Source organism: Carlito syrichta, unplaced genomic scaffold (genome assembly GCF_000164805.1).
Source record: "Carlito syrichta isolate Samal-C Ts95f unplaced genomic scaffold, Tarsius_syrichta-2.0.1 Scaffold316198, whole genome shotgun sequence".
Taxonomy (NCBI): Eukaryota; Metazoa; Chordata; class Mammalia; order Primates; family Tarsiidae; genus Carlito; species Carlito syrichta.
The window spans coordinates 1100302-1123807 of NW_007260294.1; the positions used below are offsets into that span (position 1 = coordinate 1100302).

The following is a 23506-nucleotide window of genomic DNA, read 5'->3' on the forward strand; positions in this document are numbered from 1 at the left end:
GTTTACATAGAGTTTAAGATTCCCGGTTCTGGAAAAAGAGTCAGAGGCACATTAAAAACTATCTGTCAGGAGACTTCTATCCTGAACCATGTCTTTCAGTGAATTTTTAGGGGTGATAGTTCTAATCATCTAGAAGGAATGTGATCACAGACTCCTAAACACATATGCTGGGGTACACCCAACACATGTGTCAGTCAATGATTGTCATAATAGTAGACACATATTTTAGGGTACACCCAATACATGTGTCAGTCAGTTGCCATAATAATAAACATGTATGTTAGGAGACACCCAATATATGTGTCAGTCAGTTGCCATAATAATAGACACACATGTTAGGTTACACCCAATACATGTGTCAGAAAGTTGCCACAATAAAAAGTAATATTTCATTTTGTATAAGTCTAAATACAAATACTCAAAGCAACATTTTTTCTTCTTTTCTTTAAAAAGGAAAAAATAATTTTTTGTAAAGCACTGGAACAGTGTTCATGGTGATTTGTGTATAGACTTGTGCTAATGCGTGTTGTTTTGTCTTCAGAATTGTTGGCTGGTGAGATTCACAAAGTACCTGGTACATTTCTCCAAGAACTGGAAAAAATAAAGGTGTCCACTGACCCTGAAAAGCCAGGAATAATATAGAACCAGACAATGAAGAGTTAAGAAAAGCTTGTCGGCCTGCTAAGGAACTCCCTCCTGTCCTGTAAAGCAAGAGGTGACTTAATACGCACCTAACTCAGTTGTGTTTGGGCTTTACCCATCTAAGAGTATCCATGTGGTACACTGTAATGAATTGTCTGCAATCCTTCACAAAGTAACTACAACAGACCAGAGAAGCAAGATTGCCAAGCTTGGTTTTCCAGCTCCTTCTGAATACCTTTTGCCTTATTCCTGTTGGGCCCTCCAAAACTCAAAACTGTGTCTCCCCACGCTGAAAGCTGTGAGCTTTGAGCCCATCTGATTAGATCCACAGTTGTTGGCTGTCGCTATTAAACCAAGCCCCACACTTGAACATGACACCACAGTGAAGTCCGCCAAGTCACACAGCACGAGAGCAGACCTGGCTCCTCTCGTTTCTGAAGAGTTTCTCGATGTGCTGACTTTCTCTTGTAATCCACACGGTGTGCTGGAAGCAGGGCAGAGAAAGGCATGGGTTCCTGTCACAGATGCTGAAAAAGCTGCTGGAAACCACACCCTCATGTCTGTGGGAAGAAGGCCTACACGCTGAGAAGGGAATGGGGAGGCTCCAGTTCCAGAAGGGTCCTCTTCCCACCGCTGTGACACTCTGTTGTGGGACTTTAGGACAGTTTCTGTAATTAGGTTCAGGACTTCTGCCTGACAGAAAAGGTCACTCTCCTTTCTCTTAGTGTCTATAGGTAGCCCCAGCTCTTCAGAATGCAAAAGCACAACTCTATTCCTAGATGATCCTTCAATTGGTGTTTGGTTGTTTCCTGCTCTGGTCAGAGGACAGAAGCCTTTGGGGTCACACACAAAGTCTGGGCGGGGACAGGATGCGATTTTTTTTTCTGCATCCTATTCATAGGATACAGATGTAGTGACAAGATCCATGAACTGGCAAGCGAGACTGATTTTCTATGCAAAAATATTTTAATTACTTCAGGCTAAATTTCTTCATGGGCAAAGGAAAATAGGCACAATGACCTTGTAAGCTTCACGTGGGCAGGAGGTGAGCTCCTCTCTGTGTTGTTCTTTGTGTCTAGAACAGTTCCTGGGAATGGGTAGGTGTGATTACTAGTTTCCTGTTGCTGCTGTAACAAGTTACCACACACTAAGTGGCTTATAGCAACACACATTCCTTACCTTTACAGTTCTGGAAGTCAGAAGGACAAACATGGAGGGAATGGCCAGGACTGTCTCCCTCTTGATGACTCTAAGGAAAACTCCGTTTCTTTGCCCTCTTTTCTATCTCCAGAGGCCACCTCATTCCTGGCTCCTGGGATACCTTCATCCACACAGCCAGCAAGGGCAGTCAGGCCTTTCTCACACCACACCCTTCTGACTTCTAGTCATACTGTCCTTTTGGGAGTTTGCCTCTCTTCACCTCACTCTCTTTCACCCACAAAGTCCCCTGAGATGACATCAGGTTCCCCAGGATAACATCTCAAAAGTCTTAATTTAATCCCATTTGCAAAGTCCCCTATGCCACGTGAGTTAACATGCACGGTTCCTGGTATAAGAATGAGGACATCTTTGGATGGCAATTATTCTGCCTGTCATAGTCTTCAACAAATATCTGATAAACTTGTAAAAATTTAAAGAAAATGATAATTTAGGAAAAATGACAAACACTTCAAATTACGTAAAAACTTAGCTAATTCCCACGGCACATCACTAGCCAAAGTCATGGCCACATGCATATGGACACTTCTGATCGCTCCCAGACATAGAGCCTCCACACTCATCCAAGCTGCCCTGCAGTTTTGTTATACTGTTTTCCACCTGATAGAATGTGACTGGTTTGGACAATTATATCCTGACAGGTTGAGTGAATTGCTTCCTGTCACATTGAGACAGTGAATGACCTGGCCAGAATGGAGATTTAAACTTTTCTCCTTCCCTTGTATTCTGTCTCATACTAAATCCTTTCTCCAATCCCATTTCAAGCAGATCAACCAACAAAAAAGAGAGGATGGGAATCCTTCGGCAGGAGTGAAGGTGCACACGGCTTCCTGGAATCCTATCCAAACTCCATCATCACTAACAAGCTCTGAGTCACAAGCCTCCTTCCTCCAAAATCAGTCCTTCACATCTAAGTCATGTTCCCTGAACTACTCTCTCATTAGAGGTGCTCCCAATCATCACATCCATCTAAATCCATAGGCCTTTTGTCAAAACTTTTTCAAATTTGTCCTCATAGCATTAAAAAAAATGACAATAAGCTTCCTCCCACTACCCTCCAATCCCTCTCCCTCTAATGCAGATACAGTTTCCAGATGGTTTTGGCCAGCAACCTGGAGGAATGGACTTTCATTTTTACGTGTTTCGATTGCTTTGAAACAGTTGACATGTATTCCTGTTAGTCTGTGTCACTTGGGCAAATGTCCCCTAGTTCTCTATCAAAACAATGGCAAGAATCCTGTCTCCTTTTTAATTAACTTAATAGTCTCATTCAGAAAGAGATGATAACCTAAGACAACTGTCCAATGCCAGTCCTACCAATGTATCATATACAAGGAAAGACCCCCAAAACCCCAGAATTATTTTTGGAGGGTGGGCCCCTTATAGTCCAGGCTTCCCCCACCTGGAGAGTATTCTAGGAACCCTTCAGCATCAGTGGACCAGCTAGTATTGTTGTGAGACACTGTTTGGCTTCAGTAAATTTTTTTTTTGAGATTCTTTCAAGGCATTTGCCCATTTCATGAGGGGTGATTTATATGAACAACCTGGCCACGCCATGCTGAGCGCTCAGCAGTTTTTGACTAAAAAGAGAATGACCCCCACGTCCCACTCTCCCTATTTGGTCTGAGCTCCTCCTGTAGTTACTTTTTTTGTTTCACTGGATGAAAAAAGTCCTCAGAGGGAAACATTTTGCTGAAGTGGAAGAAGTGAAACAAAAAATGGCAGGAGCACTAAAAGGCAACAAAATTGACAAGTTCAAAAAGTGTTCTGAGCAGTGGAAAAAGCTTCTCAATAGGTGTATTGCATCCAATGGATAGGACTTTGAAGGTGACTGAAGTTTATACATGTAAGAATAAACACAATTTTTAATAAATAAATTCCATTTTTTGAGTCTCCCCTCATATATAATTATGTCAAGCAGTAATCAGGAATAATTGGAAATTAACTGAATGCTGTACTCAAGTATGTTGAGAGAAAGACAGGTCACTCCCTGTCGAAACAGTAACCGTGAGAACCAGATAGACAACCAGTCCACCTTGGAATTCGCTACCTGAGGCCTTCTCTTCTTTTAGAACTGGCAATGATGCCACATCAATGGCAAAGTCCACAGAGTCACTTACTGATGAACCTTAATTAAATGTAATGAAACATCTCTGTGTGACCCAGATGAAATAAATGCAAAACTCACCAGGCGAAAATTCTCCTGAGCACTTTTTCCTGCAGTTCAAGTAGGTCACTGACTACTTAGTACCTACTATGTACATAAGTAAATATCCTACAGTGGGTTTATCATAGCACACAGCTCTCACTGAAGAATGTGAATTTCTATGGGAAAATCTAGTTCAAGGAAAAACAAAACTCTGCTGTGTTTACTTTTTTCCTTACATAATTCCATCTTCTCGAACATGAGCCTTAAAATGAAAAGAAACTGAGCAAATTGATATTTATATACATATATATGGAATTAATAACATTTGCTATCAAGAACTGGGGAAAATAAGCACAAAATACAGTTGAATTCTAAATAACTAGACCACTTCCGGAGTCAGCACATGTCAGGACTTGGTGGCAATAATATCTTTCTTATGGCAAACACAAGGTACGATAGATAGTTCTACGGTGTCTATATTAATCCGGTCAAATGCAGTGTTGAAGAAACTGGTAGAAAGACCAAAAAACAAACAAAAAAATTAACTTTTCCCAAGGCCATTGGAGCAGGAAGGCAATGAGAATTCTGATTTTCTGTATGATTTGAATAATGAACTTGTTTCCACTCAGCTTCTGAAACGTAGACAACTGTCATAGCTAGCTGCAACTTGTCACACATCTGGAAGACTGTTTTAAAGCACATTCAAATGTCTTGACTACAGGATGCCAAACATCTGGCAACATACACTGCTTTTAGGTATTTTTTTTTCTGCAGCTATGCAGCCTTATGCAGAGATAGTCCTTGTGCCAGATTTTGAGCTACTTGTTTTATTTGTGAAATAACAAAAACACACATGCAAAGGTAAGACTTTCCTGATGTTTTTGATTAGGTAGATTTAACTTAATGACATAGACAGAGCTGCCACTGAGTCTTTCGTTACTTGAGCCGCCCTCTAGCTGGGCCTTCTTCAGCCCCCTGTGAGCCCTTCAGTGACTTCTGTTGGTCAGACCTTCCCCAGGAACGTTGTCTCCCAAACGCACAGCACTCACTCCCTGTCGAAATAGTAACCGTGTTTATTGGTTTCATTCCACAGCAAGGACGAGGGAAAATGAGGCTTCTGGCTTTTCCTGCCTAATAGGAACCAGCCTTGGAAATACCTGTGGTTCACCAACCACCCCCAAACCATTTGCAGGACCCCGAGGTAGGAGGCAGGCATTCTTCATGTGAGGTCGTCCTCTCCACATGTGAGCTGCTCAGATCTTCAGAGGACTTTTCATCAGCCCCCGACCCTCCCAGCCTCCATTCTATCATCCATCTTCAGTCAGGGACACTGTGGTGGCTGGGGAAGTTCTGGGTAAAACCAGGTGCTGATTCTCTCTGCTTCATGCCAGGAACTCCACCTCAGCTCACACATGTTTGTTCATGACCTAGTGGGAAAGGGGTAGAGTCCTCAAGGACAGGGGACAGGCTGTCTTCATGACATGGCCTCAGTATCTAGCACAGTGCTGGGTACTGTAAAGGCCTGTTGAAGTGTCTGGATAAACTGTAGACTGGCTCAGTGCTGAAGTAAAGATCATCACATTTCAAACAAGCCATCAGGTTTGAGCCTAAGCCAGTTCACAGTTTGGAAGGCATGAACAGCAGACTGGTGGGCCAGGTCTGTAGAACTCTGTTTGCAAAGAGTTGTTACTGATAAGACACCAAAGACTATGGATGATGAAAAGGGGATAACCCGCCTTTGCCATTTAGGCTTCCTTGAGACAAAGAATGCACACTCTGGGGAGAAGAAGCATCCTGCCACCCTCTTCATAGAACATGCCCCAACCCTACTGGCTTCAGTTCCAGAAGTCCCTGAGATAACTTCTCGGGGTTCCAGAGCCACAGCAGCAGCAATGGAAGCAAGTACAGGGCGGTGGGGCTCACTCTGGAGTGAGTGAGGGCCCGCCCCCGGATGCACCAGAGACAGGGTAGAGGGCAAGGCCGCAGGCTGGGGTACCCCAGTCCCTGCAATCTGCCATGAGCCTCACGGGCAGTCTTGAGAACTTTATTCATGAACACATTTGCAGCATTCCCTGGGAGCACCCAGGAAAAGGCTGGGAGGATCTGAAGACCCCAGAGGACCTAAGTTGCAGAGGGCAGAGAATAGAGAAATGTGTGTTAAAAGGTTCATATGGCCTCAGTTTGAAACCAGTAGGCTGCAGCATAGGAAAACCTGTGCCCAATAGATAGACAGATAGGTAAGAGATTAAATAGATATACTTAGATAAGATAGATACAAAAGACAGATAGATATAGAGATAGATGAAAGACAGCTAGATAAAAGATAGATAAGACAGTTTAGAAAGACTGGATAGATACATAAGATAGATATAGAGATAGATAACAGATAGATATTAGATAAATAGGCAGACAGATAAGTAGAGACACATAGAGATAGATAAATTAGATAGGTAGGCAAACCGACAGACAGACAGAAAATGAATTTGATGATATGCAGTGACAATATTTTGCTATCTTATATATAATAGCACAAGATATTACTACTTAACATCCATGTACATTTGAAATTAAGTTTTGAAGCAGTTTTATGGTCCTCTGAGAAGACGTTAGACCTAAAAAAATGTAAAAGTCTCCTAAAGGGTTAATCGCTCCAAGGTGGAGAATACATTTTAATTCAGAATTTCTCAAGAAAAACAGCCTTCTATGAAGGTTTTACAAATAGCAGCAATTGGTGGCTAGTATTTCTAACCTTTAATCAGTTTTCCATTGATGAGAAATCAGAATCAGGGATTATTACTTTTTCACAGAGTGTTTAGACATCCCAGTGACATGAGCGCTATATGAAATATAATTCAAATTATCTCAGTTTAAACACCGGCTTTGACAGTTAATAAAATCATTTAATTTTCTACTATGGAAACCATTTTAATACTTTTAACCACTTTTTAGATTATATCAATTATTTGAGATGAAGTACGACACAGAATGAAAATAATCTGTAACTTAAGCTCTAGTGCAAAAAACAGATTTTCGTTCTGCAAGAGGGGCGTGTACCTTTTGAGCATCTTTTTGGGGTATCTCCCTTGTCCTCTTCCTCTCCCTTCTTACACAGCTCAAAGACAGCCTCACCCAGGACAGCCGACCCTCATCAAGCCTTCCCCCACCCTTCACACACACTCTCTTTCATTCGCCTTCTCTCTTCTCGTTTCCCTTTTCTCTTTCCGGGGAATGACCACCTCAAAGGATTAATTCAGAACAGGCAGCAGACAACGGTAACAGGAGTGGGCACATCAGGATGTGGATTTAGAATCAAGAGGTATTTTCAAGGAGGAGAGTCACTCAGACGGAACATCTGTTAAGAATCTGGCTTTGCTGTTCGTGGTATCCCTGCTGCCTGTGAGCTCCCTGCTCTGTTGGCCTCCCAAGGCTGAGCAGCCCTTGTGGGATAAGGAACACAACAGCCCCAGTGTGGATGGGTACACAGGTGCCACTGACCTCAGTCCACCCAGGAAATGAATAGAGGGCCCTTAATTCAGAGCCAGGAAAGAGGGAACTGGCTGCGAGTGGTCAGGTTCTGGGTGTATGTAGATTCTAATACAGGTTGTGACATTTAGACCATACCTTGTTTCAGCTGATATTGACTGTTTTCTAAAGCATCATCTTTCCTACCTTTATACATGTGAACTAGGCAATAAAAATCCATTAATTGTCTCTGAAAAATGCTGCCCAGAGGCTGTGGTGAGCTGTGATTGTGCCACCGCACTCCAGCCTGGGCAACAGGGTGAGGATACCACTCAGAGAAAAGCCTTACCCTGTACTGCACTTTGGTCCCTCCCGGAGTATCACATGTTGCAGCTCTTGCTGCCTCAGAATTTTGTACCCAAATGTCACACATATAGTTCACCAAGCCTATCATTAGGAACTACAAGGAACAGACAGAAGCTACATTGTTCATGTGCCCATGGATTGCCTTCCTTGCTTTAGAATGATTTTGAATCCAGGTCTCATTGTCGCCCAGGCTGGAGTGCAGTGGCACGATCACGGCTCACCACAGCTTCCAACTTCTGGGCTCAAGCGATCCTCCCACCTCAGTCTCCTGAGTAGCTGAAACTACAGGCACAGGTCGCCATGCCCAGCTAATTTATTTATTTTTCTGTAGAGACGAAGTCTCACTATGTTGCCCAGACTGGTCTCAAACTCCTGGACTCAGGCAGTCCTCCTGCCTCAGCCTCCTTAAGTCCTGGGTTTACAGGTGTGAGCCACTGCAACCAGCCCTTTCCCACTTATTAAAAAAATATATATGTAGTTCCAGCTACTTGGAAGACTGATGTGGAAGGATCTCCTGAGCCCCGCAGGTCGAAGCTGCGGTGACTGTGAGCATGCCACTGCACTTCAGCCTGGGCAACAAAGAGTGAGACTCCAACTCAGAAAAATAAAAATAAAAACAAAAAATAAATTAAACAATAAAATACATCTCTAGTTACAAAGGTTAAGTGGGCATTCATGCAAAACTATTGATCAGAATTCAAGACTGGCTAAGAAAATCTCTCTGTTGTTAAAACAAATTAAATCTGCAATAGAAATATTCATGAATCCACCCAAATCCTGAGCCCAGGGACCTCCCAGTCCTCCTTCCATCCCTCCTCCCATCTCTCTCTGCGTGTGTGTCCTTGCTGCTGAGGAATCACATCTGCTTGGCCTATGGGCTCCTCTAGCCATTAAAAGCCACAGTCCTTGCTTTTGTGCTTGGAAAAAGCTCAAAATGTGTTCCTTTTGGGGGGACTAAATACCATGTTGCTTTGAGATTCAAGTCCTTCTAAGCCCTGCAACAGTTGCTTAAAATCTTCTGCCTCTATTTTGATTTTTTTCCTTTTGAGTCAGGGTCTCACTTTGTCATCCAGGCTGGAGTGCAGTGGCACAATCATGGCTCACTGCAGCCTCGACTTTCTAGGCTCAGATGATCCTTCCGCCTCAGCCTCCTGAGTAGCTGGGACTACAGGCAGAGACACCATATTCGGTGGTCTCTGCCTGTATTTTGATTTTTTTGCAGAGACGAGGCCTTGCTATGTTGCCTTGGCTGGTCTCAAACTCCTGGGGTCAAGCCATCCTCCCATCTCAGCCTTCCAAAGTGCTGGGATTATAGGTGTGAGCCACCGCGCCTGGCCCTGATTCTAAATTTGTAGCCTCTTTGGTCCATGTCTTCCCCGCTGCTGATCTTCTGGAAGGCTGTGAGTCCCTGAGTGAGCCTTCCCTTAGTGGAAATTTTCCCATGTCAGCAGAGTGCTTTCATTGTGTTGCCGGGGACACACAGTAGTCTACATCATTATGTGAATACCGTTCCCACATGGTGGTGCTTTTCCAGGAGCTGTTTGTTGCTGTCTAGCTGTGGGATCCCAGGGTGGGACACGGAGGATTTTAGACACAAGGAAGGGACAGTGGGAACTGAGCTTGTGGAGATGCAGCCTTTTGGGGTCCTGGGGTAGCCATCCTCCATCTTGGGCCAGAGGGTACAATGTGTGACATCGCTGTCCATGATGTAAGATCACAGACAAGGCAAGATAATCTCCCAAAACGTAGGCCGAAAGCACCCTTGCTTATAGAGTTCACAGGAGGAAAAGTCACACACGTCAAGGAAACCCTTGCGTGTCAGTGTCCATCTACTGTTACCAGCAAGGCGAAGAGGTGCGGCAAAACTTTGCAGTCTTTAAGGACCTTTCTGCTTCTCTCAGCATCGCTCTCTGGAATTATTTTTCCATTTTTTTCATGCCGCCTCTGTAACACAGCCTCTTTACATAGCGGATCTCAGGAAATGACAATTGGGTGTCGAATCCCAGACAAATTGATTGGATATGACAGCTGAAAGGGATAGATATTCTGCAGAGGAGAAAGTTTTTACTTATATTTTAATCCTTTCTTTTAAATCCTGTCTTGGTTAATTTTATTATTTCAATTAGATCATTTAAAAATCAACACATCACACGCAACTTCCCCTAAGAGCAATCATAAGATTTGATGATTTTTCTGATACACAGGGTAGGGTTTCAAATTTGCATTATTTTATCTACTGAATTAACTATGAATTCTAAACCAAGCGAATGCTGCCATGTGTTTTTAAACATCCCTAATTCAAGCCATCTGGAGAGACATGGTTGTGCAAAGGCATCCCTTTCAGGACACTCTGTGGAGTTTGTCACCGCTTGAGGTTTGGCAAGCCATCAACATGACTATAATTCTCTTTTGTGAAATATAGCTTTTGACTAGAATTTTAGACTCTTGGGGGGGGTGTGTGTACATGCATTTACATGAATGTGGGCATTTGTGTACAATTTTTACTCCCGTTCTCTTCGTTTTTCAGAAAAGCATATTTATAAGAAAAGTATTTTTTAAAATAAAGGTTTTGTTGTATATAAAAATACTAAAATTGAATTTCAGCTACTCAACATAATACTGGTCAAAGTTATCAAGGGGGCAAAGAAGCAGTGGTAGATAGCAAGACTTATTGCACAGAGGTGCTGGAAGACTCTGTTAAAAAAAGTCGAAAGGAGAAAACATACTAGCCTTAGGGGAAAAAGCAGTGACATCATAAAATGACTATGGCAATGGTGAATTGTAGAATATAAGGCATAAACTCAATATACTTTTGAGGAGATTGCAGCTAAAAAATCAACTAACCTAACTATTTCACCCAAGAAAAACAACATCTTGTTTAAACCTATGACAAACAATGAACACACCACTTAAAAGTAAACAATCAGATGGAAACATGGAAAAAGCAAAGTGCAGACTATTTGTTACAACAAAGGTTAGAAAACTTTTCCTGGTAGAAAGATGATCCTATTTTCACACATCCTCTTCAATAATATACACTTCTAAATGATTTCAAGATGAAGTCTTGTTGATAGTAACTGTCTAAAATGAATTAAAATAACAATGTGACTCTTGGAGATGAGTCTTCGTATTAATTAATAACATGGCATGTTCAGACAACTCTGTTCATACAGTGATATTAGGCGACTTCAAAACACACATACACCCATCAGGAAGTTTGGGGCCAGTTGGCAGAGAGGACATAGTGGTATATTTTTAGAAACAGATGGCTGAAGTCTAGCAGTGTTTCTGTCTCTAGAGCATGTTCAACAAGAGTCAACTCACAGGCATCCCTCCAGAGAGGGTGGTGGCCTGAGTCCACTCTTTGTGGCCACAGCATGGCCTGAGACAACACCACAGCCCACCCCGCTTCTCTGACTCCTTCCCGGGAGCAGGGTCCGCTGTGCAAGAACCTCTGAGGAGAGTACTGCCCTTCCCTCTTGTACCCCCGGGCATTCTCATCAGCCTGCTCCTGCCTGTGTGTCGTAGGATGAAGTAAGGTGTAATCCGCTACTCCAGAGGACAGAAGACCCAGTGGGGCCCCAGGTCACCCAAGCCTCTGAGAGGTCAGCGCTTCCTGGGATGCTAGACTGGCATTTGATGAAAGTGGAACACACCTGCTGGCCTTGTACCAAATGGCCTGCTCGCTGACAAATAATTCAGTGTTGCCGTGTGAGTAAACTGGGCACTGGAGGACTCCTTCTAGGAGCCTGCGCTGAGGCCACCAGCCAAGGAAGCCGCACATCTGCACCTGGCACATGGCAGAATTGCAGTCGCAGGTGGCACTCAAGCCACACACACAGCATAGCCGCACCACTATTACACTGAGCTTCCTGTCCTCGTCGGTAAGACGCCTTTCCCACCTGCCCTCAGCACCCTCCTGCTGCTGGGTGCCTCCTTCCAGAACCCCTCAGTCTCAATGCCCAGCCAGCAGCAACAGATACAGTGTTCAGCACAAAGCGGGCCCTACAGCCACGCTGTCTGAACAGGACACACAGATAGCTACATGCTCTGAATAATAACTGCAGCTGGCATTCACTGGTACTTAAGATGGACTTGACATGAAGTACTTCATATACTTTCATTTATTGTAGCCTTTGATCTGCCCAAGGTCACAGAGCTTCTAAGTGGTAGAACCAGGATGGGAATGGATCCCAGGCTGCAAGGTTCTATAGAACATACTTTTTTTTTTAAGTGAGGGTCTCACTGTGTTGCCCAGGCTGGAGTACATTGGCATGATTACAGCTCAATACAGCCTCAACCTCCTGGGCTCAGGTGATTCTCCTGCCTTAGCCTCCAGAGTAGTTGGGACTACTTACCATGCCTGGCTAATGTTTTTTATTTTTGTGGAGACGAGGTCACATTATACTCAGGCTGGTCTCCAACTCCTGCCAATAGCCCACTCTTAACCACTACATATGAGAACTCAGAACACATTGCATCACCAGATAGTCAGTAGAGAAATGGTTAAATGAGTAGGAGAAGAAAACCTTAGCATTGTCTCAGGTTCCCTCTTCACTTGGCATTTGCGATTAAGAGCACACAGGAGACTCTGACCAATGTGAGCAGGGTCCAAGCAGCTCACAGCACTGAGAGGGGCTGGCCAGGTGATGGAAAATGAGGTAAGGTGGGGAGCAAGGCAAGGTGAGGGATTCTCATGGAGAGGGGATGGCCACTTCTCAATCCAACTGACTGTTGCGTGAGGTCCTGGTCATGGTGGGTGCCCATAAATATCCATTGAATGAGTGAATGAGTAATGAATGAATATAAGTTAGACACAATTTCTTCAGGAATATATCCAAGGAAGAAAAATTAAAATGCCAAGGTTTAAGCTTCTTCTCATGTGACTATCATGCCATAATAGTGAAACAAACAAATGCAAAGAGAAAACTTTCATTACAGCAAGGGAGCTTCACTGATGACTGTGGACGGAATTGCAACCCCCTCTGCCATTCATATGTTAAAGTTTTCACCCTCAGTGTGACTGTATTTGGAAATGGGAACTAGAAATAGGTAATGAAGGTTACAAGGTCCTAAGGTAGGGGTCCTGATAGGACAAAATCAGTGTCCTTAGAAGATGAGACATCAGAGAGTTCACATTCTCTCTCACTCTCCACAGCAAGAAGGCAGACATCTACAAGATGGAATGAGAGCCCTCACCAGAAACAGAAATGGCAGGCACTATCATCTTGGACTTCCCAGGCCCCAGAACCGAGAGACATGAATTTCTGTTATTAAGTCACCTGGTCTATGGTGTTTTATTATAGTAGTCTAAGCTAACACACCTCATAATAATTCTAGAAGGTGGAGAAAACCCTATCAGTGTTCAGCTCAGACCCCGCAGAATGGACTCTAACCTCAGTGAATGACTAGCCAGGGGCATCCTGAGGGGGAAGGAGGGATAGGTAGAGAACTCCCTCACATTGTCACTTGGCTTTCACTGTGCAGCACCAAGAATTCCTGTAGATTCCTGAGCGGAGCATGCTGAAGGTAGCATGGCTCCAATCTGATTGTGTAACATGGAGGGAAGAGGAGGGAAGGGCATCTGGGAGATGGAACAAAATCTGCAGTGCTGGGCTTCTGTAGTGATAATGCATGAACACATTAGTAGGACACAGCAGGTGCTTGTCAGAGGCTTCATTCCTGTCATGAGTCAAGACTTGAGTTCTTTCGCTTGCAGTGTGGCACGACAAGACAAAGAAAACACTAGAAGCAGTGTATTTAACGGCATATCTCCACAGCCCCCTCTGCATCCAACGGCTCACCCAGCACATGCACCCCTTGCTCTCTGTTTTCAGATAAGTGACCTTCTAGAATAATCCAGCTGATATTTGAATTTCCTCCGATGTCTCCCCATGATGTCTCCTTCTTTGCGTGTTACTTTTTGGAGAAGACTAGAAGAGGGCAGATAAGGAGTGAAAGCTGGCAGCTTCTTGGGCCAGGATAGAAGATGAGGCGATGCTGCTCGATTTTGTGAAGTCAGAGCCCAGTTCCTGCTCTGTGGGCAGGAAGGACATGCTCCTGAAGTTCCATACCTCACTGCAGCATGTACCAAAGCTCCCGGGGCCATCCCTATAGGTGCAGGGCAGCGGTGCCAGGTGGTGGCTCTGTCTGATCCACAAAGCTCCATCTTGCACGTGAAATTGAACCTCACCTTCATGTCATTTGTGACTTTAAACATCCGTGACTTGATTCTCTGTAATGCGTGTCATAAACCATGAGGTCTTTCTTCTATGTCTTCCCAGCTGAGGTACCCTGAGCATCACTTGAGAACTGTCAGAGTCTTACATTGTTTTGGGTGTCTCTGACCCCCAGAGTCTATTTGCTGATGACAGCGCACCTCTAGGTGCCTTCATTCTGGACCCCGGGAGCTCATCCTGAATTTGGAGCACTAGTTGTCAAGGAAGCTTTTCTCCTTTCCTACCCTTCTCTTTTTTGACCACTAAGAACCACTCCTTGGCCCATCTAAGAGGAAAGCTTAGAAAATGCCTTTTTCTTTGTATCATCTGGACCATTGGAAAGTCACTCTTCCTTTTATTTGAAACAATAGACAAAAATCCTGAAATCTCATTCTAACACTTCCCTGGTCACAATACACTTTAGAAAACAGATTTGAGTTAATGCATAGCTTTGTGTTCCCAGTTGTTTTCTGGATTTGGATTCTGGATGACAGTCTGGGTTGGGGGAGGGATAGAAGTTAATGGGAGAAGAAATCATGTTTCCAGAAACAAGTCTTGCCTTTCCCCCAGATGCTGGAGGAAATGTTCCTTCTGTGGGCTCAGGATACACAACAGCAAAGCCTCTGTGGCTTCCTGGGTTCACTCGGCAGTGTAGCTGCTGGAATGGAGCTGCCAACCTGACTTCCGATTCTCTGGGCTTACCAGCACCCACGTCCCTCCTGTGTGACCATCAATCCTCATGGTGAGGTCAGTGGGGCCACGCAGAGCCCAGCACAGGGCTGTGGGGTCAGAGCTGCTGTCTGTGACCTTTGTAGGACCTTAACGAGACGCGGGGCCCCATGGAGGGGAAAGGACACCCAAGGGTTAAACATGGCACCAAAAGGCACAGGGGACATTACGTCCTTCACACTCTACTCTGCCCACGAAGGGGTGAGTGTTTCGGGTCACTGTCAGACCAGCCTTGCAGAGAGACTGCTAAGAACAAAGAAACCAAATCAGGAAAAAGAAAAAGTAAAAATAAAAACCTCTGACCAAGCTAAGCCTCTAAACATAGCTTTCCCACTTGCCTCAATGCAGATAATTCTAAGATAGAAATTTCTGATTCCATTCATTCCGCCTAGAAGAGAGAGACCACACCAGGGCAGGCAGCACAGGGTGGCCGGCGCACACCCTAATGACAGTGTGCGGGGCCACCACTGGAGGCGGCAGGCGGCCTGCCAGCATGCGCCGGGCCGAGCGCCTGGCTCCCATGTGGCGTCCACCGGGGTTTTCTAAGCAAGGTCAGCTCTCCTCAAATCAAAAAATAGAAACTGCAGACGGGCGCCCACATGCAAAGCTGAGCTTAGTCAAGACACCCCAAAGGAACCAGGTGCCTGGCATTGCTACTCATCTCTATACTCGAAAATCTTCTCACGATTAGGCCAAGCACCATCAGCTTTTACAGAACAGCGAAAAGTTCCCTGGGCACTTGATTTCCAGGCCCTGAAACATTGCTCTTCTGAGCCACCAGAGTTGCTTACAATTATGCACTTTTCAAAAACACGAAGAATCAGCAGAGAACATCCAGACATGGAGAGCTAATGCAATGATTTCCAAATTATGAAAGTGCAGTCATCATACGGCACCATGCTGTTCCCTGGCCCTACCCTGACTAGGCAAACCAATTGTCTCCACTTGAAAAAAAATTTTTTTAGATTGGAAAATATAGTTTATTTAGAAAGTAAATTAGAGAAAGAGAGAGAGAGAGAGAGAGAGAGAGAGAGAGAGAGAGAGGAGATTCACCACCCCAAGGTAGGGGAGGGGACCAAAGTTTAGGAAAACATGACCAGGCCATAGCTCAAAGAACACATGGCCAGACCATAGCTTAGCAAGGCAATGGCCTCAGCTTGAAATTCTTGGAACATTACAGGAGAACGTGGAAGCACACTCAGATGACCTGATTTCGGCGAGTTTGTGTCCAGAAAGGATCCACTGTAATAAATAAGATCAGAAAGGACAGATCAGAAAGGACGTAGGAGAAGTTAGAGGCCAGCGAGCGAGGGTTTTGGTTTTTCAAATGTGTGCTTTAACTCCATGAGCTCTCTAGATTTCTCTCTGGGGTGAGAGAGTAGCCAAGGTAGCCTGCGTGTAGCCCACACTTAGCAACGGGAGGCTGTAAAATCACACCCCGAGTGGGCCATGCAACCATCTCTCTCCAGTGCCAGGCCTGCCCCTTCAGACACTGGCTGAGGTGGCTGATAGAGGTGGTAGGGGCCTCCGAGGCAGAACTGGCTCTGCAGCTTGCTAGCTGGGCGACTTTCGAGTGTGACGGCCCTCAGCTGGAAAGGAGCATCATGGCATTTTTCTGCCTCCCTGTTGTATGGGTCAAGGAGGTCACGGAGGCAGAGCATTGGCAGGATGTTAATGCAGACCTCACTACAGTTGTGAAAGTCAGCGCGTGGCGGCCATGGTGCCTTCATTCTGTCTTCTCTCCACCCAGCCCCTGTCCATGGGCTCATCTCCAACTTCCCGGACTGCCCAAGTACCCTGACTCGATTCCCAGCAGCTTGGGAATACTCCGTAGTGCAGAACTTGTGTTTTTCCTCAGCTGCCAGTGATAGTACTGTGGCCTCTATCCCAGCGTCACGGGCATTACTGTGTCAAGTTGTCTCCCCACCCCGAGAGAAGCAGCACTCTAGATGCACATGGTCCCCACGTCAGGATCCGTGTGTCCCTGAGTCCAGTCCTGGATACACAGTGTGGGGTCTCCTGACCACCCACCACAAACAGAGCCCAGCACCACTGAGCTGGAGAAAAGGAGTGTGTGGAGGAGGGAATTAGAGGGAAGGGTGGGACAGGGCAGGAGGGGAAGGGGGACTGGTCAGGACATTCCTCCAATGGGGTGGCAGGAGATAGGCATCATGGGAATGAAGGCAGGAAACGCCCCCAGGTTGGGCCAAGGAGGAAGAGGGGAATGTGGAGACGAGAGTGGAAGTTGACCAGCTTTGCCATCTTGCCCCCACCTTCACTCTCCTCTCCGTGCCATGGTTCACAATTCTTACTGCATGTCCAAGTCACTTAGGGACTTAAAAAAAATGTGCAGGCTGTGAGGACAAGCACAGTGGCTCACATCTGTAATCCCAGCAATTTGGGAGGCTGAGGTGGGAGAATGGCTTGTGGTCAGGAGTTTGAGACCAACCTGGGCAACAAAGTAAGGCATTATCTCTACAAAAAATAAAATAAAAACAACAACAACAACAACAACAATTAGTTGGGCATAGTAGAGTCTCTCTCTCTCTCTCTCTCTCTCTATATATATATGTATCTGTATATACATGCACAAACACACCCACGGAGGACACATTTAGAAAATCTCACGGTTCCCTGCTGTTTCTCTTGTTGGTTCTGTTTCTTTGAAGAAGCCTGGCAAATAAGCCAGGTCCTGGGAAGAGGGCGAAACTCTTCCTTCCCTTTTCTCCTTTCCTGAGAGGGAACAAAACTCCCTCCCTTTCACCCTCTCAGACCTGACCCTACATTTTGGCCCTACAGTTCTGCAGTTAGATAACTTTAAGAGAATTAACGGATGGCAGAAATTGGGTAGTATGGTGGTACTCGGCAATCTAGATTTCCACAAGATTTTCTAAATGTATCCTTCATGAATATTAAGGGGTATTTATATGAACAACTCATCATTTATATCCGAGTAACACAATCCTGACTCTCAATGGCTTCACTGATGTGGATGTTAAATTGGCCAGCTTCCACTGGATGCCAGAATCTCAGTGTCATCACAGTCTTTGGCAATGTTACTTAATCAGACCCAAGGTCTAACAGCAGAAGCACTCTCACATCTCCAAGGGCGTGCAACGCTGAACCCCACCTGCTCTACTCATGGATGAAGTGAAGATTGCAGTTGGAATTTGGAAGATATAGAGATAGCAAAAGTAAACTAAGCATTGCAGTAGCTCTGATGAGCCTCTCTTGTTGACTATATTTAGGGTACTTTTTGCTTTTAAAAAAAACCATGAGTACATTTTCTTCTAAAATATATATTTTGGATGCTTTAAGGGAGAAGCTAAAAAATTAAGTTAAATGTTTGTTGGTGAAATCTTTAGTAAATGATCCCAGAGATACAAAAAACGCTCCCTTCAATTAATATTAGTGTTAACTATTGTCATGTGATAAAACAGGCCATTTAAAAATTCTAGGTAGTACCAAAGACCTATTAGTCAATATAATTACAATTTTTTAAAAAATGTATAATTATGATAAAGATCATGGATGTTGGTTAAAACAATGCGTGATTTGTTAGATTTTTAAAATAAAAGGTATGCTTTATACAATATCAAAATAATTTAGAGAGTGTTGTTTTTCAAAAATGTGTTTCTCCTTGTCCCAAAGTCTTTATAGCATTTCCTTGGCAATTCTGCAAACCTCTTAAAACTGAACAAAATTAGGATTTTGTGCTTCTGTGTTTACAGAAAGAGCATATCAGACTGACTTAATAATCTTAAAAAAAGAAAAAAAGAAAAAAACTGTTCTTATTTCAAAGGTTCAGAAAAAGAGGTTATTTACTATGTGGACCCAGACTTCTTGCTTCTGCAATAGCAAATTAGAAAAACATGGCCAGCGAGGGGCTCCTCAATCAGGCTGCGGCTGGGACTCCTATGCCAGCAGTTCCCGTCCCCCAGATTGTATCTGATAATGTCCTGAAGTCTAAACATACTGTAGTTCAAAAAGCCCCTTGGATCTTGGAGGTAAGATGGCACTGAGCTTCCAAGAGTCACCAGGGTGACCCACCCTCTTCATGTGATGTCTTTGTGCTAGAAGAGTTTGCCATCAGTCCCTCTGAATTGTGACATTCGAAGAACGGAACTTGGAGTTGCAATGTTTGGGCTTCATTTTCCTGTGCATAATCACATACCAGGAGCATTAATAAAGGACGTGCTGTTCCAACCACTGCTACAGCCTGTTACTCAGGCAGAGTGATGGCAATGGAGCAGCACATGTACAAGTGTGGCATCATCTCAGCCTGCATTGTGACAAGCGGAAGAGAAGACGTGCATGTCTGCAGAGACAGAGGCTAAACACACAACACAGCTGGAAACCACCTGCATTTCCAAACTGGAATTTGAATCTCCCTTTCCCAACAATTAAAGAGACATCGGTTGTAAGTCGTCCTCCAAACTGACTACAAAAATATTATTATCACGAAAGCAATATGGTGCTGGTAAACTTAAAATGGGTCCAATACACTGAGCCACATTTCAGAGAGGGCAGGGGACAGGGAAAGGCAGAACTGGGAGGATGCCCTGTTGGGGGCTGAGTGTGGGCTGCTGCTGAACAGAAGCAGTGGCAGGCCACAGCTTCTTTCTCAGGGCGAGATCTACACTTGTCCTTGTGGGGCTGCTTTTTTTCATTTTATTTTATTTTTTATTATTTATTTATTTATTTATTTTTGAGTTGGAATCTCACTCTGTCACCCAGACTGGAGTGCAGTAGCTGCTCCCAGCCACCGCAGCCTCAACCTGCTGGGCTCCGGCGATCCCTCCGCCTCAGCCTTCCCAGTGGCCGAAGTTACAGGCATGCGCTACCACGCCTGGCTGATTTTTTGATTTATTGTAGAGATGAGGTCTCGCTGCCCAGGCGGGTCTCGAACCCGCGGGCTCAGGCAATCCACTCACCTCAGCCTCCCAAAGGCGCGGGATTACAGGCTGAGCCACCGAGCCCGGCCATTTTATTTTATTTTTTAAATGGGTACAATTCAGGGTTAGGTACATTCGTGGCCATCATACAGGTAAAGTGTTATGTGTCCCCCTTCCCCAGCAGTGTCCCAGTGCTGCCAATTCCTTTCTTATAGATACGAGCAGCCAACAGATACATGAAAAAAATGCTGCTTTCAACAGAACAATGACACCATCCCCAGCCAAGCTTCTTAACTGTGGAGGAGGATCGCCACTTTCCCCACACATGAGGTGACTGTGGGGGATTTCCCAAGCGGTCACCAACTTCATTTCTAAGCTCAGTTCCTCCCCGCAACGTTAGGCCGATGCAGCACGGTGAGAACTGTATTTGGACTTGGGAGACGCCGGGCATTTCGGCAACGCTGATGCCTACCTGGCAATGGAAGACATACTCGGGCGTGGTTTTCTTGAACTTCATGTTCCACACCAAGGCCACTCCATCTGGTTCATGGGGCGCATCCTCATTGTTGTTGTAGGAGGCAACCATCAGCTCAGGGTACTGGGGAGAGAGGTCACAAGGACAGATTACGCGAGAGCCCGGCATAGGGAGGACCCTGTTGTTCCCACTGACACACATTGGGAATGACGTGGGCCTTGCATGGCGGCACCTTAGTCTCAGTGCCTGCTCAGCCTCCTGCAGGCTGGCTCCCACCTCCCGCCCTCCCCATGTGCTCACTGGAGTCACCCCTGGCTAGCAGACGCCAGACACGGCTTAGCCCCGGCATGACCAGGTGCTGTGGGTAGCTTCCTTCTCTCCCCTGCACAGGCTTCCCTTACAACCTTTCCCTGATTATCCTTCCTAACCACTGGTGGAGTTCCTAGATGCTCTCCTTCTATTACATACATTCCTCAATACCACAATACCTTCCTTATTTTAATTTCTTTTTTCTGACAGGGTCTCACTATGTTGCCCAGGCTGGTTTTGAACTCCTGTCCTCAAGTGATCCTCCAGCCTCCCAAAGTCCTGGGATTATAGGTGTGAGCCACCGCACCTGGTCTCAATACCTTTCAAATGCTGTTTTCTTTCTCTTCTCAATGTCAGAACCTCCTAAATTAACTTACTGTCTGGATGAAGGCACTGCTTTTTTTTAGATTAGAAAATATAGTTTATTTCGAAAGTAAATTAGAGAGAGAGAAATGGATTCATCTCCCCAAAGTAGGAGAGGGGGCCAAAGTCAAGAAACATGGTGGCCGTAGCTCAAAGAGCCACATGAACACGCCGGAGTTTACCAAAGCAATGACTAGAAAGTAAATTAGAAAGAGAGAGAGAAAAGGCACTGCTTTCTAAATGACTTCCTGCCTCCAGGGGGGCCGATCTCCACCCTCACCTGCTCGACTCCATCCCGGGTCAGGAAGACTCATAAAACATGCCTCTGGCTAAGTCACTCTTCAGCTCAACACATTTTAATTTGATTGGCTTATTGGTCCCTCTCAGGGCCATGCAGAACCCTCCAGGACCTGTCATTGTCTACCTTCCCTCCCTCTTCCTGCCCCCCACTCCCTGTAACTCAGCCTTGCTGGGCTAGTTTTGAAGTGCCTCTGAGCTCAGGAGTCTGATACTCCCTCTCATTGGAATACCTCTGGTGTGTTATTTACAACAATTCATCCTTTAAGACTCTATGCGGGGTCAGTGCTGCAGACAATCCCAACTAACCATCCCTTCCCTGCCTCCCTATCACCAGATCACTAAGTAAAACGTGTCCCCAGCAGGTCAAGTGCTTGCCAGGCTGTGTAATGACTTTCCCCCCACCTGTTTCCTAGATTATAAGCTATTGGACTGATTTTTATTGACCTCTGAATCCAGTGTCTAGTCATTCTTAGCACATGAAAAACTCATGCTAAAATATGCTGTATTATTTTAAATTTTTTATTTTAGTAACTCCTTTTTATTTCAGTAACTGTGCTCATTAGAAAGGCCTTATATTTAATCAGTTATTGTCAAACAACGCCTATAACTAAAGGCTTAAATGCAAGAAACACAATCAGCAAAGTAACACAGACTCCAGTGTGATGCTAGGTGTTAGGAAGACCCACTCACCCTCTGTGACCTCTGTCCTGAGCATTAATAAACAAATTGCGGATAGTCTTGTCAGAGGTATTTTTGGTGTTTATGAGCCAGGACACCATTCCTGAACATGTTGCTTGGACCCAGGGTTCTCACAAGGCAGCCCTGCTAAAAATGGCATCAGGATGACAGAGGATCATGTCACCTTTTTCTCTTAGAAAATTTACGTTTTTCCTTCTTTTCCACCGTGCTGTGTATATTTAACAGAAGATAGCCCTTAAAGATGTGAATGTTGACCACTTTTCCACCCAAAATAACTAACTCTAAGTCTTTTGTGTGCTCTGTGCACCCTTTTGGTGGCCTCAGTGTAACAGCTGCAGGGTTGACAACTTGCAGCATGCTGAGAATTCATGGATGTGCATGTGCACGGCCACCATGGAAGGAATCAGAACACACGGCTCAGCAGTAGCATTGAAGTCCTGTTAGGAAGGCCTTTCAAAGAAACCAACATCCAGATAAACACAGCAGGCTCCAGACCATTCATCTGAAGTTCAGTGGTGTTGCGCACAGAGACAACTCTATAAACAGCAATGCCACGCCCACAGAGTCAGCCCAGATATGTCTACAGTGATGACCCACAGCTCCACGTCTGGGTCTTATCACTGGTGCCCACTCCCAGCTTTGCTATATTCTATTTAAAAATACTTAAAATTATTTAGCTTCAGAACGTTTTTGGAAACAAGGAGTGCTTTAGTAAAATACCAGTGAGATGCCTGTGGCATAATTTCTACAACTGTGATTATAAGGTCTTAAAGATACTGATGTAAATCTTATCTCCTGCAAGGTCTTATTAGTTCAAGGTGCCCTCCAGTGTGTCTTATTCCATTGTTGTTCATTTACACATGACAAGTCATATTTCTTATTTCAATGAAAGGTCTCTAAACAATTATTTAAATCATGCTATTCAAAATCATGATTTTAAAGAGACTATAAACAATTAAGAAATTAGTGATCATTTGATTTCTCCTGGAGCTGGATTATATGATGTTTACCCTGGGGGAATTTTACGTAGAGAATTACCAGATTTGTTCTCAAGCCCAACTTGTTCTTACAGTGAAATTAAATCTCACATTTGCTAGAGAGGAAGAAACCAACAAGTGGTGAGTGTCCCTTGTATCCCAGACACTGAGCCAGATGACACCTGAAGTCAGTAGGTCCTCACAGACCTCCAAAGGATGTCATGCTTCACTTGTTTCTGCAGAGGAAGTAGCCCAGGGTCCCTGGCAGGATAACCCATTCCACGTGATTTGCTGGTGAGAGATCATGAGAGATCCCCACTTGAAGCATGGTGGGCTTCCACGGCCTTGACCTTCTGCCTGCCAGAGCGTGGTCAAGTGCTCCCTGAACATGCTCAGGGCACTGTGCTGGGTGAGGAACACCCAGAAGAATGTGCTCTCAAGGAACGCTTGGAGAGGGAGGGAAGACACGCAGGGATGACCAGCAAACCTCAGCACAGAACGGGATATATGTGGAGGTGGGGGCTCATAGGGGCCTACGAGACTCAGAAGAGAAATCTCCACTCTAGTTGGCTGGGTGAGCGTGGCAGCAGGAGAACTGGGGAGTGACTTCTAAGGAGGGAGATTAGCATTTGGCATTTGTCAGGAGGCAGGCATGTGAAGAGGCCTAAAAGGAGACTGGCCTGGAAACGCCTCTGGACAGCAGG

The 23506-nt window shown here is 45.0% G+C and overlaps 1 protein-coding gene across 6 annotated transcripts in view; it reads right to left on the bottom strand.

The window, feature by feature from the left end:
* The window catches only part of DYNC1I1 (dynein cytoplasmic 1 intermediate chain 1), a 293645-nt gene that overhangs the window by 91089 nt on the left and 179050 nt on the right, over positions 1–23506 (bottom strand). For all 6 annotated transcript variants that reach the window (XM_008073845.2, XM_021706893.1, XM_021706891.1 and 3 more), the window contains one exon: positions 20152–20277. In XM_008073845.2, the coding sequence (XP_008072036.2) occupies positions 20152–20277 (126 nt within the window). The remainder of the gene's footprint in view (positions 1–20151; positions 20278–23506) is intronic.